The sequence below is a fragment of the Sciurus carolinensis genome, chromosome 11 (assembly GCF_902686445.1).
Source record: "Sciurus carolinensis chromosome 11, mSciCar1.2, whole genome shotgun sequence".
Lineage (NCBI taxonomy): Eukaryota > Metazoa > Chordata > Mammalia > Rodentia > Sciuridae > Sciurus > Sciurus carolinensis.
The window spans coordinates 63939881-63958872 of NC_062223.1; the positions used below are offsets into that span (position 1 = coordinate 63939881).

The window sequence follows — 18992 nt, forward strand, 5'->3', positions numbered from 1 at the left end:
GTCGCCTCATTGTCTTCTCAATCATAAGCAAACAAAAGCCTGCAGAAAGGTATGAGGCACAATTACCGCTACTGGGGAGCTATAGTCTCATTAGTAGGCAAAAAGATTTAAAAAAAAAACAAAAAAAAACAAAAAAAAACGGCAAGTCAGGAGTACAGACGACAGTGGTGTAAAGGCAATCAGAGGTGAAAAGATGAATGTGGGGTGTGTGCCCCGGGAGCGGAAGACAAAGTACTGAAGTATTGTTCCTTCATACCCACACACCCAGCTATCTGTATGTCTATGCAGCCAACTCTGGTTGATAACCTCTGCTTGAAGCTAGCTCCCAGCCCTACCTGGTTCTGGGACATACCACTTCCACCAATACTGCTGCCTCCTGTAGGGACAGTTCATGGGAAAGAATGGAGCACAGCAGAGCCTTGGGGACACCCGTGACTGAATCTGATTCTCTACCTAAGCTGCACGCTCCCAGCAATCCTGTCCTTCCAGTCACCATGGGCTAAGTCGGGGATGGGGAGTGATGTTAAATAGCTGTGAAACTTGAAGCCTTCCTCTGGACATTCAGATGTCCCTGTTTGAACTCAAGGACAATGGCTCAAGAGGTCAGGAAGGTAAAATATAACATACTTCACTGGGGGTCATGAAGGGGTAGCTGAAAACCAGGTGCCGAGAACAAAGTAGAAAGCCTTAGAGCCAGACTGATCCTGAAATCTCAGTTCTCTCACATCTACAAGGGGGATAAGATGCCTGTACAACACAAATAACACACAGAAGGTGCTGGCGTAGGGCCTGGCAGACACGGATAAGTAGGGGCTGCTAAGATTACTATCCTTATGGTTATTATCATGTGAGATTAAGTAGATCCTGGGGTAGAAGCAAAAGAACTTTCCTGCCATTAGCTATCCCTCCTGCCTAGTGAAGAAAAATAAACACAAATAAGCCAAGAGCTAGAGGTAGCTAGAATTAAGTTGTGAAGCCCTGTGACAGTTCAAGTCCTCGATTACAGACTCCCATGACCTGCTTGGGGTGGGGCCTCTCACCTGTGCTCACTGGCTGCTGAGAGCAGTGTGCTCTTCATGTGTGATCTCAGGTTATCCTTGCCTCACATCGATGCTGCAGGATTTTATTAAAATCACTTTACAGATGAGGAAATATGAGCTTAGAGATGAACCAAGTTGCCTGAGGTCACACAGCCGGAAATAGTCCTGGAGTTAAGAATAAAACTTGGATCTGTAAACACCACGGCCCTTGCATTTGCTGCAAATACCAACCACACTATCTCTCAAAAGAAAATGCCTGAGCCCTTCTAACTCTGCTCAATCAATGTTTCCTGAAAGTTCATTTGAGAAGAAAGTGGCAGGGGAGCGGGTGACTAAATAGTGTTTCCAAAATTCTGTGAGATTAAATTAGAACCCAGGATAAACATAATGATTCACAAATACATCAGAGTCCTCAAAGCTGTCTATTTTGAGGACATTACCTCTGTGCCTAAGTGGCTGAAAGGAACTGAGAAGGGACAGGCTGTCTTTGCCAAAGGAAATCAGGCACTGCCTCTCCAAGGCTGGTGACTTGAAACCAAACCCTGACCACTGGCATCTGAGTGACTTTACTCCTGCCAAGAGGTGACTTTGTTTCTAAGAATACAAAGGACTAAAGGTGTCCTGGAGACCACAACATCGAAACAAACAGACCTCATTCTCCCCTTAACTCAACCTGCGCAGGGCAGAGGACTCAAAAGAAGAATCTACCTGATATACTGAGGTTTAAGTTTTCATGAAATTAAAATTCTAAAAATGATTTGGTGAAGCTGTCACTACTTACTATTCTGCCAGTTCTCCTTATGAGAGAAAAAGGCTAGATTTAGATTTTTCTTTTCTTTTTGGGTGGGGGTGGAAGGTACTGGGGATTGAACCCAGGGACACTCTACCACTGAGCCACATCCCCAGCCCTTTTTAGTTTGGGACAGGGTCTCACTAAGTTGTGAAAGTCCTCACAAAATTGCTAAGGCTGGCCTCCATCTTGTAATCCTCTTGCCTCAGCCTCCTGAGTCACTGGCTACAGGCGTATACTACCACATCTGGTTATGCTAGATCTTTTGCATGCTTTCCACCATTCTTCCCAAATAAATCTAATTTTTTCCTCAGTCTTTGGTACTTTTCCCCCAAACTATAGGTGATACACAAAACAAAACAAAGGCGGGTGGGCAATCATATAGGGCAGAAAACAAATACTCTCCTAAGAAGGTTATCTGGGGCAATATGTGAGCAGAAACACATTATGCCAAAGCCCAAGACTAGACTTTTCTTCAATACCTCAAATAGGTTACTTTGACTCATTTGATTTTAAAAAGTCTCATAGGCACTCAATAGAGGCACAACTGATCCTCAACGTACCAAGGACAGCAACAGAAATGATACTCTCTCTGCACATTTATTTGATAGATTTTAGTAAAGCCACCAGCACACCTATCATCTCTTATATGCCAGGCACTGTGTTGGGCATAGGAAAAAATCCATGAGCTAAGACCACAAGGTGCTCATCTTCAGACTCAACAAAGACTGTATGTAACTAGCTCATTGCTTCCATAGTCAAAATGATATGGTGCCTATGTAAACATATACTCTCATAGATTCCTACAGAGAAGATGAGGACATTAAAGAAAGCCATTATTATCTCTCCTGCACATCACATAACTTCCAGTACAGTGTTATTCATTAACAAGAACATATGCAGAATCTACTTAGAAAACGTGAATAAAGTTTCACAAGTCCAAGGTAAAAATCAAATGATCCATGACATGAGAGAATAGAATCCACTCTTGGATATATCAGGTCTCAGAAAAAACAACCTTCCGAGCACCTTTTCTCAGCAGCTAAAGAAGGACATGTGCCTAAAAGATGAGAAAGTAAATTTAAAAAAGGTAGAGATAGGGCTGGTCCCAGAAGAAAGGTCAAGGAACTAACCAGAAAACAGCTGGACACTGACCTGGTCAGCAACAAGTCCAGAGTGGACAGGAGGGAGGTCACCACGGAGAATGGACCTGAGAGATTCCCTGATTGACACCATCATCTGGAGAGTGTTAAGAGTGCTGGTACAAAATTTAAGGATGAATTTGTGCAGGTGTGTAAAAACAGAACAAATAAAAATAAAAGGAGGCAATGACTTACTGAGGAAAAAACAAAACCTTTGTCATTAAGGAAGTGGTTCTAATATGTTACAGTGCTGTGTGCAAAATGTACACTAAATGTTAATTAAACCAAAAGTTATTTGAAAGTGGGAAGGAAGAGTAGAGGGAAGTGGGGGAAGAGTGGAGAGTAGGTGGTGCAGGCCAAATTTAGAGAGCTAAATTATAGGCCTCCACAGTTAGATGTCAATACGTGATGTCTAAAACGGTAGAATGAGACATACAACATAAGCATGTTATTTACACATGTGGAGATAGACACACCAAGAAATGGCTGAAAGGGCTGTGCAGAGCTGTCTAAAGAGTGGAACTGGGAGGCAGGAGGCACAGGGCAGCAGACTGCTGCTTTTCCTTATGGGCCTTGTGGCTGGATGAGGCTCATGCATGATGCACAGGTGTTACTTTCTTAAACAAATAGTCAATCAAAAACTATTTTGGAACATCATGGAGTTTTTAGGAAGGGAATGAACTATAAAAGGAAACAAAAATATGACTTCGGGATGTTTACTCTATGTTGGCCACAAGTTCCCTGAACTGTAAAGGAACTTGAGTCAGACTGCAAAGCTTTTATAGAGTTCAAGATCTCGGGACGGCTGAGCAGGAGCTGAGGCACCTGGGTGCATGTAGGGCCCCCAGAAGACAGATACTGTACCAGCAAAACCCCACCTGGATCAAAACCACCTGGGGCTATGGTCGCACCTGACGTAACCTTAGCACACGGATTTCTATTATGACTTTGGGAGATGCCCGTTATCTCTTTCTACTCCTATAGTCTCTTCAGTTGTTCTTCATAGCAGTTTCGAATAGGAACAAAGGCGAATGCAATCTTAAAAACTCAACATACCTGCTTGCAAATGGCTATCTGGATCCCATGGGGGTTGAATAAAGGTCCTTCCTATCCCCTACAGCTATTCTACAGGTCCCTTTTCTCATGCTCCCTATATGACAATGTGCCTAGCACATAATGTCATTATTATTTGCCCTTCTAAGCATGCTTCTTAAGATGAGCTAATTTGAAATCAGTGCGTCCCTTTGACAGCTACAAAACAGAAATGAAGGGAGGAAAGTTTCAGACACATCGGTGTGATTCCTACGGTGGGGATAATACCATCGGCACTGGAACGCAGGGTGGCTGACGTGGAGGCCTCCGAGTTGGCCCCTGTACCTCACTTGGACACCCAGTGCTCTCCCTAGATCTCCGCATCCTGGGGGTCCCTTTGCAGCAGCACACAACAACTGTACTCAAAAGTGGGCTGGGGGTAGCCTGGGAGGTTGCCCAACACTGCAGATGAGACAAACCAGAACAGAACTTATAAAAATGGTCACGGGGGATTTATTTTCTTTCTTTCTCTCTCTCTCTTTCTCTCTCTCTCTCTCTCTCTCTCTCTCTCTCTCTATCTATCTATATATATATAATTTTTCTTCTTTTAAAGTATTGCTAATCCATTCTAGAGACTTCTGATGAGGCAGTTTCATTTTCATAGAAAAGGAAAAGAAAAGCCCTACAAACCTGTGCCTTACAATATGCCAGAGCAGTGTACTGGCCTGAAGGTGGCAGCCTTCTCCTAAATTTGTCCCAAAAATTCCAAGTATTTGAAGAACGTAGTAAAACCTTGAAAAATGACTGCTGTCAAATAATACCAAGAGAAAAAAATTATAATCCAGTTAAGAATTTAAAGAAACCAAGACAAATAACTCATGTCAAGGGATGCTAATGTACAAGTTGGAACAGAACAAGGACAAATCACCTACATTTACATCGTGTCACGTTCCCACTGGACTGTGGGTCCAGCCATACCCAGGGCAGATTGTGATGGTCCCCCCAGCCCTGCAGGGACAAGGAATGGCTGTGGAGCCAACCCAAGAAAGTGACTTGCACAAACTGCCAGAGTGGGGTGGGAGCAGGGTGGCTGCACTTTGCTTCTACTAGGGAGGAAGTGAACCCGCAGTGAGCTCTCTTCTCTGCTAACTACGCAGGGCATCAGCCCTATCCTGGCCACCTCACCCTGCATGCTGCTGCATCTCTTGGCCTGTGCTCTTCCCAGAAGAGAAACATCACTAGAAACACTTCCAGGATCTCACAGGGGGATTCACCCTCCCAACCTCCCATTTTCACCGTCATATCCACAGAGGGGCTGCTGTTTTCCTTAGGAGAAAGAAGTGCAGCAAAAAAGGCCCTCCAGCTGAGTGTGGGATGGCCACTGGGAAGGCAGGCGGGTGGGGAACTGACCTGCCAAGGAAAGCAGATGGAGGCCTGGCTGGGGCCTCCGTGAAATGTCTATAAAACCCGGATTTCCAGATGCTTTCAATTGCCTCATCCCCAAAGGCTAATGAAGAAAGAGGGTAAGTTCCCAGACCTGCTCAGAGACAGAATAAACCACCCAGCAGTAGGCTATTGCCACAGGAGGGTGTGTGCTGGGTGCAGATGAGCTCACAGGACAGCTCAGCATCACACAGGACTGCAGGGGGCCGGGGCCCAGGCCATGCCTCGCCATCGCCTCCGTCCTGGGAAGGCATTCCGCCTCCCATGTCCTAGTGGAAGACGGTACTTGCTAAAACATAAGAGGAAAACCCTGGAGAGGCCCAAGGACTGGACACATCCAACTCTGAAACCAGCTGCAGCCTTCCTCCAGGAGCACAGAATGCCAAATGTACTTTGACCATTTATTCCAAGCATGTGATGGACATATTAACAGCACATGAGTCAGAAACCAGGCTCTGCTACTTTTGAGCTGTGTGGCTGGGAGCAAGTTTAACCTTTCTGGGCTTTGGCTTCTTCATCTGAACACATGGATGCGCCTGGTCTGTTCATCTCCAGGGGCCAACATAAAGGTTAGATGAAACATAAATGTGAAAGTTCTGTGCAGGCCCTAGGGAGCTGCACAGGTGCTGTGTGCTGTTGACCGTTATGAAAGCCACATGCAAACACTGAAGGAGGGGAGAGAAAGCGGCTGCTAAACCAAGGACCAGAAATGGGAATTGCCTGATCGCCACTCCCCACTCCAAGATGGAACCACTGTTAGAAAACTTCCCAGTGAGCCTTGCCCTTTTCTAGCCTGTCCAAGACACAGGCAGGGGTCTCCTGGCAATCTGGAATTGAAACCCTGCTTCTGATTTACTTCTCTGACCTACTCCTCATACACCGCCACGCCCTGCTTCCCTGTACGGGGCTCATCAATGCTGCACTTCCTTGAAGCTGCTCTGGTCACATCCTCCAAACCGCAGTCAAGATCTGGAATGTTAGTCAATCTGGCAATGTAGGCCTTCAAAAGAGGCTATAAAGATATGAGAATTAAATCATCCTTGGGAAGGGAATAAGTTTATCTGCAGGAGGTATCTGCAGAACTTCAGAGCAGTCTCAGCCAGAGGCCTGCAGTTCCCCAGAGGGGAGAACCTAGGTTCCTTAGGCCATAAGGACTGCTGACTCCTACCCCCACAACCTGGAAGCCCCGGGTCTCTGGCCTGTTCCAGCCTCTCAGTAATGAAGATAAGGGGTCAGATGCTACAGGAGAAAGAGCTCCTTGCCTCCTGTCTGAGGTGCTCCAACACCCAAGCAGAGGCCACCTTCAGGAATTCACTCCTCTCTTGGAGCCCAAATCAAGCACCGTGACTTTCCCCTTACTGCAAATGTTTGTCTGTGAGACCTACATCTGGGTTCCCACTTCCCCAGGTGGTGAGGTCAGCCTCACTTTCCCACACTCTGAGATGATATGTGGGAAGGCACTTGTGAATGACCAGTCCTTCCTGTGTGGTGCTTTTACTTTCCCTAAAATTCCTCAAGCCCTGGTTTTTGATTCTGACAAAGTTCAAATAGCCAACCCTGCTGTGCAATAACTGTGTCCTGGGCTATGTTAAACTCTCTGAGTCTGTTTCCAATACCAATTCCAACACCTTTACCACATATGGGAAGAAAGTACACTGTCACCCTGACAATTCCTAGCAATCCTGCCTCCCCTTCTATTCCATCATTCTTCAGCTTGTACCAACAAACTCAGCCTCAAAAGCTCAGTCGTTCCATTTCCATCTCTCACAGCTAATTAATCCCCAAGGTCTTTTTGGTCCTCGTCAGCAACTGCCTGGACCAGCAGTATCACTTCCTTCTCTCCAGCCCATCCTCTCTATGCTACAGCTACTCTCTTCCTGAAGCATATACTAGATCACAGCCTCTTTTAAACAGGGAGGTGGGTGGAGAATACATATCCACATTCTAGAAGCTTCTAGAAAGATTCCTAAGAAAGTAGTAGCAATGATTACTTTCTTGGGTGTGGGGCGGGAATTAGAAGAAAGGGAAGTTTCTCATTCTTTTATGCTTGTAGGTTTTTGACCATGTGAATTCACCTGTACAAAAAATTTATTTTAAAAAAAATTCTGGATCCAACCTGAATTTCAACAGATTCCCAACTATCCAGTAAGCACAGTGCCCAAGCCTGTCCTTTATTCAGTTCTATAGCCTGATCTCCCAATATATTACTATAAGACAAGTTCAAAAACCATTTGTGAAGTAGTCAGAATATCCAGATATGTTATTAAGTATAATTACCACAGTAATAAAGAGAGAGAAAACTGGTTATGTCCACTTCACCAACTGGAAACTGAGGCCAAGCTGCAAAGTCATTAGCCCCAAGTTCCCCAGGTCCCCCAGAACCTGTACAGATTCAAACATCAGTTCTCCATTCTACAAGGAGAGGATGCCACTAGAGCACGATGGAAGATATGTTCTAGAACACAGGAGGGAACACTTTGCTTCTCTTGCTCCTTGTCCTGGGCTTTGAGAAGAATCACAGAAACTTGAAACAATCCAGGAAAGGTTAGAAAAGCAACTCAGAGAAAGCTCGGCTCAGCTCCCTACAACATGTTGAAGGGCCTGTGACATCTAGCCCTGATGGGGAGCTCACACTTCGGAGGTGGCTGTTTTACTCTTGCATAGTGTCATCATTTCTTCAAAAGTTGAGCGAAGTGGCTCAGGATACACAGTGGAGCCAAACCTGGCATGGCCACCAGCCCTAGCAGTGGTCCTTGACAAAGTTACTTAGTGTTCCTGAACTCACGGCAGAATGCTTGGCGCCCAGTTCCCGATGTGCCTCAGCAGGTGCTGGCGATCACCACTGCTGGAATACTCCCAGGAGCCCCCAGCTGCACTGTGGGGCGCCCTCCCGGGTCAGGGTTGTTCTGAACCACATCACAGAAAGCTTCCCTTCTTCCTCAGACACTGCATCTTCACAGCCTAAGGAGAATCATCCCCTCGCTTCTCCCTCTTGTTCTCCCTTCCTAAGTTTTCCCTCCCACTGCATAACTCCTACCTAAGTAAACCCCTCACCTGCCCGCTTCCTGTTCCTGTTCACTCTGGCATCCAGACCACAGGAGGCATCAATCATCCAGGCTGTTGCCGGCAGAGTGTGAACGGACAGGGTTGCAAGCTGTGGAGCAGGATGCGGCTGTGCCAGGGGGCTGAAGGAACCCGCCAGGCCGCAGGGCTGGGAGAGGGTGGGGGCTGAGGAATCATCTAAGCTTTATCAGCAAAACTGCTCTCCAGGCATGCACAGGATGCAGCTTATGGTTCCCCAAGATGAGTTTGTGTGTGTATAAAAAGAAGCAGCTGCCTAACTGGGTCTCCAGAAGCTGGACCTTGATTTCAGGCCAAGCCTTTTTAAATAACCCAGCCCTGGGTGGAGGATCCTGCACTTAGCACTTGACGTTCCTTTGATATGCAACATTAAAACCATGTAGAAAGTATATTTTCTAGCATTAGTAACCACTTCTAAAATAGTCGTTGTTTTTTAGACTCTTCCTTCCTTTCTTCACCTTCTGCTGTTTTTCTCTTAGTTTCTACTGGAGCCAAAGGTAACAGAGGGACTGACTTGCTGGTTCTCTACCAATATAAACAACCACCAACTTGGGGAGGCAGTGCTGTCTGGTGCACACATGATGCAGAACCAGCAGGGGGCGAGCATCCCCTGATTATTCTTCCATTAGCTTCTTATAGCCCTGGGTGACAAAAACAGGCCACTCCTCAGATACAAATGGACCAAACAGCCTTGCGGTCACAATCTCAGGATGTGGAGTCAGCAGACAGGCCTGGATCTGAATCCCATTTCCAATTATCAGATGGCTGTCTGATACCAGTCAAGCTACTTTATAAGGATTAAATGAGATAATGCATAGTGTTGGCACACAGAAATAACATTTAAAAGTTGTTGGCTGACACCACTCCTGGTTCTAAGTACCAGTATTAGTACTGCTAGAAGTGACAGAATCATGAAGTCTTTAGTGATGGCAATACTGACATGCAATACGTCAAAGACTGAGTTTAAAGAAATGCTGGTTCTAAGGGCAGCAGCCCTAGGCAGAGGAGGGGGCAAGCTAGTTTCTTGGTTGTGCTGCTCCCTAGGTATGCAACAGTCATGTCTTCTCTCCTCGGAGATGGGAAAAGGCTCAGAGCTGGCTGCCACCAGCTCTAAGACAGTAATCTCTCCAAGCTTTTCTGTAGAAGGGAATAGAACTGCTACCTCGCAGAGAGTCACTGAGAAAAGAGGCAGCACTGCTCCTGGCTAGTCAATTTCTTTCTTTGCTGTCCATGATACTTACAATCTCTCTTCTACTTAAAAACAACAACAACAACAACAACAACAACAAAAACCCTCTTATAATCCCATGATTCCAATGAGCTTAAACCACCAATAAAAAAAGAGAGGAGAAATACATGTATGCAATGAAGATTTAGCAAATCCAAATGTGCAGTTTAGGTTGCTTTAGGGCTAATTTATCAGTCACTTTTTATAGCTTCCTTATCAAATCAATAGCTTAATATTTATTCTTAAATTTTAACTACAGCATATCCAACTTTGTTAAAATGTACCAGTTGAATATTTTAGATGGCTTTAATCTTTCTATCAATGGAACAAAAATACAGTAAAAATTAATGTTCAGGAAATCACAAAAAAATCTCAGAGCCAAAGAAAGCATCCACACATTACAGTCTTTCGGCATAGGCTGAGTCCCGAGGTATGACACCGTTACTGGAACAGCACCGGGTATTCGCCGAGTACAGAATACGTTATATGATTTGAGAGACTGGTGCCAGAGAACATGTCGAAAGCTCTAAATGATTTTGATAATTCTTCCTCCTTTCAATTAGTCAGCTAACCACAACTTTCTTCTAGCAGTAGAATCACACTACAAGCCCTCACATTTCCACTTAAATCAAAGACTGACTCTGAGGCTAGGGCTGTAGCTCAGTTGGTAGAGCGCTTGCCACAAAAGCACAAAGCCCTGGGGTTCAATCCCCAGCACTGCAAAATAAAAAAAGACCAAAAAAAAAAGACTGTTTCCAACCTGTCCTGTCCTCATTTACATACATTTAACTCATACATGTTTAACTGCAAAATAGTATTCATAACATGAGACTATGACAAATGATATCCACAGCTGAGATTAAGGTTGTAGAAAAATAATTTCACAGTAGTAGCGTGGCTTTATTGGCAGTATCTGATATCATTTAATATCATAATGCAAGTCATAAATATCAACATATATATTAGATGGTATTACTGTTTTCTGAGATCAAAGATTTTCAATTCAAGTAACTTCCAATTGTGAGGCAGGTCTGTTATTCCATGTTAGCACTCACCATCAGCTTGGCTTACTCTAACAGCTGGCCCTCTGTATCCATGGGTTCTACATCCTCCAATTCAACCAACTGCAGACTGAAAATACTACCACCAAACTGCATGTGTCCTGAGCATGTACAATTTTTTTTTTCTTTTCATTCTCTAACAATATAAGAGTTACTTATACAATACTTACAGGTATTAGAGATACCTAGAGATGATTTAGAGTAGTGGAGACACACATCGGTTATACGTAATCCTCCTCTATTTTACACAGGGGACTAGAGCACCTGTGGGTTCTGGCATGCCCCACGGAGGCAGAGGGATTTCTACATACACATTTTTGCATGGTGGTTTGTCTTCTCCAACAGAGTGGGCTCCAGACAGTAAGAATTTAGTTTCCATCGCTGCTGATTCCCCAATGCCTGCAACACTGGTTGGCAAGCTGTAGTTCAAAAGGCTCCAATCTCTCGTGGCTCCCAACTCATAAATAGAATAATTATTTCCTCAAGGGGCCCAAGGGTGTTGACTCACACCAGCCCTTCCATTTATTTAAGTACCTTTGAAGTCACTTGTTAGAGACCTAACCATTTAGTCAAACTTTTTTTTATTAAACAGGAAAATTCTAAATCTAGATGACATTCAGGTTAGTAGGCATCATTCTGAAGATGCGTGATATATGTATTTCTGGACACTGCAATTTGGTGAACTCTGGCTTTATTAAAATATTCACCAAATTCATTTGCTTTAAATGCTTCTGGTTCATCACCTCTGGAATATTCTTGTGCCTTACTCTTTCCTTGTCCAATCCTCCACCTCTCAACTTGAGGGTCATATCCTGCAGCAGGCCTGGCCTGGTGCCTGTTCCCTCACTCAGGCATTTTGTACCCTGCCTTCCTAGCAGCCACCAAATGTCACAAGCTCTCCCATGTAACTGCCTGTCTGTCTCCCTCACCAGGCGCTACACTCCACCAGGGCACAGGCTGTGGCTGTCTGAGCAGCAGCAGCCCCACTTCTCTGCAGTCCCTTGTACCTGCAGATGCACATGAATTTTGATACAGCAGACTGAATGAATCTGTCAGTGACTCAAAAATGTTAATGTGAACAACACTAGGAACAAGAAGAAGTGGAAACAGGTCCACAACTGGAGAACACAGCAAAAAGAAGAGGCTATGACAAATATTCCATAGTCTTTCAACTAGGGGAAAAAAGTCATTTTGGGGCTTTTACTTCCCAGCATCTTGGAGCAGTGTCCCTTTAAAAAAAAAAAAAAAGGACCACATGCAGAGAGAGAGATTTGCTCAGAGAGGAGATATTTGGACTGAACAGGAAATTTAAGAGACTTTCTAAATGTGAAGGAGGTGTCTGGGGCCTCAGTTTCTTTATCTATAAAATGAAGAAAACAAAACCTTTCTCATGGGGAACTGTGAAGGCAGAAGGAGATGACGGAAGACGAAGCACCAGGGAAACATCAGGGAGCTACACGAATGTGCGTCCCAGGAGGCAGAGACGAAACCCAGACTTCCACCAAAAAGCCAAGAACAGGAAGCCCAGGGCAAGAAGGGTATCATTCTTTCGATTTTTACTGAAATGCCCCCATGTACATGAATTTTAACCCCCAGCACCGCTTGTCTTGCAAAAGCACCCAGATCCTGGAGAAGAGTGATCTTGTGGGCCACCTTCTGTCCCTGGTCTCACCAGCTTCACTTCCCTAATGGGCTCCATGACCTACTTTACATTTTTTCCTTATTTTTCCCCTAACTTTGAAGCAACTCCATTTTACCAACAGCTATCAGAGTTTACGATTCATGGACGGGGACATCAGTGGGCCACACAGGGGTTGCCCTGTCACTGCTCTGGTGATGGCTGCCAAGTTCCCTCTGGCCCAAGGCATCTCCCCACCCACCCACGGGAGGCTTCCCACCCAGTTGGAGCACAAACTCTCCTGTGGGGCCCTTCCAACTGCTCAGGATCCCAGATACTTAGCACAGACTGTGCCTACTTTCACAATACCTTTTCCTGGTGACAGAATGACAGCAGGGTTGGCAACACACAGCGAGCCTGGGACCTACATGCTTTTGGTAGCCCCCGAGATGGGTGGGATGGGGAGATGGAGAATGCGGAAAGGAGTTGGTGAGGATCCCAAAGACAAACTCCTGATTCCTTTGATTTCTGCCTTGGACTCACCCACACACAGATGCAAGGCTTATGAGCACAGCCAAGGAGTGGGTGTGAAGAAAGGGTACGGGGCTCATGGGGTGGGAAAGAAGGGAGGCTCACATATGTATGGGAAATGATGGGACGATGGGTACAAGATGGGGCGGGGAGAGAAGGAGAAGATGACAAATAGAGTCCAGATGCCAGGGGTACTGGTGTTTACAATATTACAATGCACTGCATTCTAGTTAAGCTGTTAAAAGTGCCACTTTGTTACTTCTCCTTCAGGAGAAAACAACATGCTATTTTGAGAAAACACAGCCTTGGAAAAGCAGTGTAGAATGACTCTTTGGACTTTAGAATTTTGAAGACTTGCATTTGAATCTGTAACCCATGGATTAAACCCTGTAACTCTGGAGAAGCTGCTCGGCCTTTGTGTTTCCTCATCTGTCAGGCAGTGCTCCCTCACAGTGTTTCTATGAGATAAAATGGGATCAAATACCTTCACACAGTGCCAGCCACATGGCAAGGCTCGATCAATGTTACCTGCTGTTAAATTTTATTAGACACAAGAACCTATAAAGGGTTCTCCCTCTAGCTTAAGTATTCCCCAGAGATTATGGTGCAAGCAGCATTAAACACCCAGCTCTCGAGTCCTAACATCTGCCAGGAGGAATGCCCTTCTCCTTGAGGGGAAGTTGCTGGGCTGCTCCAAGTCTGCCTTCACACTGGACATCTATCTGACAGGTACCAGCGAAAGGGAAGGACAGAAGACTGAGGAGCAAGAAGGTGAACTGGAAGGAGACGCAAGTCTTGGATCAAGACACACCTCTGGGGCACACTCACCGAATCTGGGTCTCGCTGCTGTTCAAGAAAAGCTGAGAATTCCACCAGGCGAAGCTTGGTTGTGCCAATGGAACGCCCTTGCCAGGCAGGAACCGAGGGAGCTGGGGCAGACGTAGGCTCAAACCCTGAAAGACCAATGGTCACCTTCACACCTGGTCATTGCCTTCCCCCAGGCCTCAGGATGACACTGGGGCAGGGCCCCACAAAACATGGTCCAGAAGGGAAGGCCAAGAGTGCCTTCCCACCCATGTCTAGGGGGTAGAACTCACGTTGGGCAGGGGTGACATTCTGGCTGAGGCTCTCAGAGACAGGGACAAGCTGGACAAGCATAGCATAATAAGCCACCTTCAGCTAAGGTTAAGGACTGTGGCAAAAGGACACTGAATCCTGGACAAAGGGGCCCAGCTAGAAACCAAGCTAAAAATGGCTAATGAGTTCAAGGGAATGCTTCCAAAGACTTCCTGGGAGACAGGAGGTGCTGTGCTGTGCACTTCTTGTGTTTATCCATTGTCTTTCCTTTTTTTTTAAAAAGTTTTACATGGACACAATACCTTTATTTTATTTATTTTTATGTGGTGCTGAGGCTTGAACCCAGTGCCTCACACATGCTAGGCAAGTGGTCTACCTCTGAGCCACAACCCCAGCCCCTAAACTTCTTTCTTAAGACTGTAGTCACCAGTATTATAGAATATTCCCTCAGGATGCTCCACAGTCCTGGAGCAGAGGGCAACATGTGCATATATTTTTGGCGTGGGGTATCTATGGCGGAGAGCAATGATTTTTATACCACATCACGAGAGCATTTCTCCACTATGTACATGTGGGGGTGGGTAGTGTGTGGCAGGGAGAGAGGTGGGCCAACCAGATTTGTTTACTACTTTTCAAAAATAGTAGGAATTGTAATCTATGTATGTAAAAGGGCAAAGAAAACTCTATCTGTGCTGAGGATGTGGACCGCCCAACACAGCCAGTTCATGGTGAGGAGGGATAGGCATCTACTTCCCTTCTGAGCGTGAGCTGGGATCTTCAGTGAAAGTGGTTGGGCTTCCTGTTTTTCACAAACCCATCTGAAGAGTTCTTGGGAAATGACTGAAGCTACTCAGGACCTGGCCAGGGACTCCCCTTTGACCTTCCTGAGCTCCAGCCCGACCCCTACCCTACCTCGTGAGGCAAGGCTACGAGGGGCAGGCAAGTCTTCACAAGTGAGAGGCAACCTAAGGCAACGGCAAAGACGAGCATCACCCCACAGTGAGAACAGGCCTGGCCATAGGTTGTGGAGGCCACTTACTCTCCCAGGAGGGAGGATGGGGGAGACTCACCTGGAATGGGGGCCGTGACCGCTGGCTGGATGGGGTAGGCCTGCTGCACGAAGGGCTTGACGCTGGGGACAAACAGTGCCAAGAATCAGAAATCACGGATGCAGCGGTGGCCACTACCCAGGTCTCCCAATGGGGACCCCCCCCACACCAGTTCCTGCCTGTGGGGAGCCTGCTGGGGTTGAACCACCAGGCTTTGTGCCAGTTCAGGGGCACCTGCTGGGTAGACATCAGCCTGACTCTCATGCACTGTGACATCTGCCTCTGAACCTCTTTTCGTCCCTAAAAAGACAGAGGTTAGCAGTCACTGTGTCTAGGCAAGGTTTGGGACATGCTCCAGGCTCTCCTCCTTTAGGCCAAATAGATCAAGTTCTCTTAACAATGTACAGGTAGGATTTGCTTCTATCTTTTAGCCCCAAACTGTCCTCGTCTTCTGGTTGACTGAGCTTGCTTCTCATGCCCCCAAGCCATCTGCAGGATTTTCTATTCGAAAGACAACCTCCCTCCACCCCCCACCTCCTGTACTGCCACTGGGCAAAGCAGAATGGAAAGGGCTACAGAATCACCTCTGCTGCCCTCTTACAGGTAAGGGAGGCCCATGCTCTTCCCTCCAAAGCCATAAAGGGACAGGAACCCATTTCCTATTTCCAAACCCTTAATGGAACAGGGATCCACTTCCTATTCCATCTATATGACTTCAACATAGGAGTGACGTGCTTACACCTCTTCTGGATCTGAGAGGTCATGACTAAGGATCTCAGTTAACTTTCCTTCCTCGGCTAAGCCCAGAGATACCCTGGTACAGGAGCACTGGTTCTCTAGGGTGGGCTGTGACCAGCCCCCTGTCGTCTGCGGCCCTCCTCAGACTTACTCTTGTGAGGATCCTGGCTGCCCTGTTTGTATCATTCCAGGCCAGAACTGGAAGACAAAAGGCAAAGGCTTCAGGATCACGAGTTCACAGGACACGACTGCAGCCCCTGCTGAAGGGCAGCAGGTTCAGTCACCCACCAGCAGCAGCATCACCTCCCCAAGTGCAGATGTAGTCATCCTGGTCCCCCACCTGCCACCCAGGACTCCCCCAGTCCCTCTGTTCTGAAAAACCCTCCTGAGGGTAGGAGATAAGCGGCTCAACAGAGCACTGGGCGGGCCGCAGGGGTTCATGAGTATTTTGGGGGACCACTCTGCCCACGCAGCCTTCAATCTTCCACTCCCGCCCTCTGCTCTGAAGTGCTCCCTATGTACTACTCTGCCTCCATGATTTCCAGCACCGAAGGCCCTGTGGAACAGTGGATCAAGTTTGCAGCGAGAGGGCCAGGAGCTCAGAGAAGAAATACAGGCACCTGCTTTGCTGTGAGTGACCCTTAGGCCTTCTGCACCTGCCATTCCCCAGCCCGAGGCGGCATGAGATAAAGGGAAAAGGCAGCCTCTGGCGCCACGGAGCCCTGGAGCTGAATCTGAACATCACTGTGCATCTGCCCGTGATCTAGCTACTCACGCTCTTGTCTTACTACTAAGCAACCTCAGCTTTCTCATCTGTAAAATGGCAATGACAATAAAAGGCATTTAAGATGACCGTGAGGTTCACTGAGATTATAACATAATGCTTCTTGGTAGGTGTCAGAATGAAAAGACCAACAGCACACTTTGTTCCTTTTGGGCCTATCTGACACAAAGTGATCCTGAGGTCACAGGGACAGGATCATCAGGAAAAAGAGTGCAGAAGAGGCAGGTCACAACCCAAAAGGGCATCAGAAAAGTAATACTTAATTCTGCATCACCAGGGACTAGGGATTCCCCCTCTCTACCTTGTCTCCCACCAGCTCTTTCTCTTCCTCCACTCCTCCTCCCTATCTGCTTTCCCTCCCTCTCTCCTTCACTCCTGCCTCCCTTCCTTTCTTTCTTTCACCATTTTGCACTCAGCAACAGTTCACCACAAGGTGGTCTCTGTCCTTTTAATATCTGACCCAACTGGCAAGAAAAGCCAGGAGGAGGTCTCCATGCAGGCCTGCACCCACCCCATGTCCCGAGCAGCTCTCATTCCCAGACCTGGCTCCTGACTTACCCCCGGTGCCCCTGGGAAGGTGGGGCGTGGAATCCCAGGCAGCCCCAGCTTGTTGTGAATGGCAGTGGCGGAGACGATCTGAGCTGATGACATGGCTGCCATGTGCTGCAGGGCCTTGTCCTTTGCAGTCTGATCCTTGAAGGTGACAGTGACACACTGACTTAATACAGAATGCATGGCTACCAGGCAGGTTAGACAGCCACAGCCACGAGCACATGGACTAAAAAACAGAGCCACAAAAGAGGCCGAAAAAGCAGACATGCATGGATAAATCAACACGGTCAGGAGGCTGGAACACGCTCCACTACCGTAATGCTGGACGCTCGCTGAAAACACCCAGTGGAGAGGTTTTTTAAAAAATCTGAATCCATTTTCTAACAGAATGGGGAAGCCTCTGAGAAGAGTACACATTTATTTTTTCAGCTTCCAGAAGGAGATTTCTCCAATTACTTAACACACTAGGGGAGAGGGGTGGGAGAGGCCCTGCTTTTTAAGTACACAGATGAGAGGAGCAGAGAAGAAATGTGCCATGGACTGGGAGCAGGACCGTCCTCAGAGCGTGGGGAGCCCGTGTGTGCCGGCGGTCACAGGGCCACAGGCCCAGGAGCTGCTGGGGTCATGCGAGGCCTGGGAGCCCTGGCAGACACCTGGTGGGGGCAGCTCAGAAGCAGCGGGGTGGACAGGGGGCGGGCCAAGCAGCATGCTGGCGGGGCGCATGCTTTCTCAAGTATCCCCGCCGTGGGTCTAAGGCTACACGGCTTCTCACAAAAGCTCAGGAGGTAGGGGACACTACAGGTGGGTGGTTTCTCCTCTTCCCAAATGAATCTTTTCTAGAAAAGCCAAGACTGGTAACACAAAGCTAGCCAAAAAAAAGTCTGCCAAGCACAGCTAAAATACAGAATACTCAGTTTGGTGAAAATACTTACCATGCTTGTTACCTGGATACAATAATAAATAATTTGTTAAAAGAATTGCATACACAAAGGCAGGATTATTTTTGTTCTTCAGTTAAAAAAAAAATATATATATATATGTATACAAATATAATACTTGGATACAATAAAATGTATAGAAGCATTAGCATTTTTTTTTTCATATTTTAGGAGAAATGTATGGTCTACATCCATCATCGACAAGGTGCCCAATGACAATCAAAAAGCTTCCCCCCACTCCTTCATGCTGGTTCTATGCTTCCCCAGGACAGAAGGAGCAATAGTGAGACCCTGATGTATGGCAGGCCCCACTGCTGCCCGCAGGGCTGGGCCAGGTCAGCCAGTGAAGGTTCCTAGCTGCAGGCAGAGGGTTCATACACCCATCCCAGATGCCATCAAGGCAAGAGCAAAATGGCAATACCACATCAATGGTGTGCCCTCTATGGCTGCCATTCAGAATTCACGGTGGGGGATGGTCAAGGGCAGCTACAGGCTGAGACACTGAGTGCCAGCTGAGATGCAGCTTCCAAGTTTACAGATCTCACCAGAGGTGAGGAATAAACACGTTAAGGTGCCAAAAGCAAGGTCAAGAGGCCTTGAAATCAAAGCCTACAAAACAATGTAGCTTGGTGGTAGAGTACCTGCCTCACTCATGTGAGGCTCTGGGTTCACCAAAAAAAAAAAAAAAAAAAAAAAAAAGAGTAAAGAGAAAAATAAGACGACTTTGGGGACTTCTAAAGTAGACACGACTTTACGTATTGCCCCAAACCACCAAGAACACCATATGAATTTTTCCAAATGCTCACATTAACCCCTGAAAAAGAGCTGGGGGGGGGGATCTAATCCTTGCATGAATTTTTGTGTTTAATATATTTCTGTGGCTCACAA

General features: G+C 46.7%; 1 protein-coding gene across 10 annotated transcripts in view; it reads right to left on the reverse strand.

The window, feature by feature from the left end:
* The window catches only part of Tead1 (TEA domain transcription factor 1), a 253404-nt gene that overhangs the window by 40245 nt on the left and 194167 nt on the right, over positions 1-18992 (reverse strand). For 6 of the 10 annotated variants that reach the window (XM_047519388.1, XM_047519384.1, XM_047519385.1 and 3 more), the window contains 5 exons: positions 18099-18110; positions 17173-17307; positions 15982-16028; positions 15114-15175; positions 13795-13919 (listed from right to left, as the gene is read on the reverse strand). In XM_047519388.1, coding sequence (XP_047375344.1) covers positions 13795-13919; positions 15114-15175; positions 15982-16028; positions 17173-17307; positions 18099-18110 — 381 coding nt within the window. The remainder of the gene's footprint in view (positions 1-13794; positions 13920-15113; positions 15176-15981; positions 16029-17172; positions 17308-18098; positions 18111-18992) is intronic. The other 4 variants (XM_047519389.1, XM_047519387.1, XM_047519386.1 and 1 more) reach the window with 1 other exon arrangement.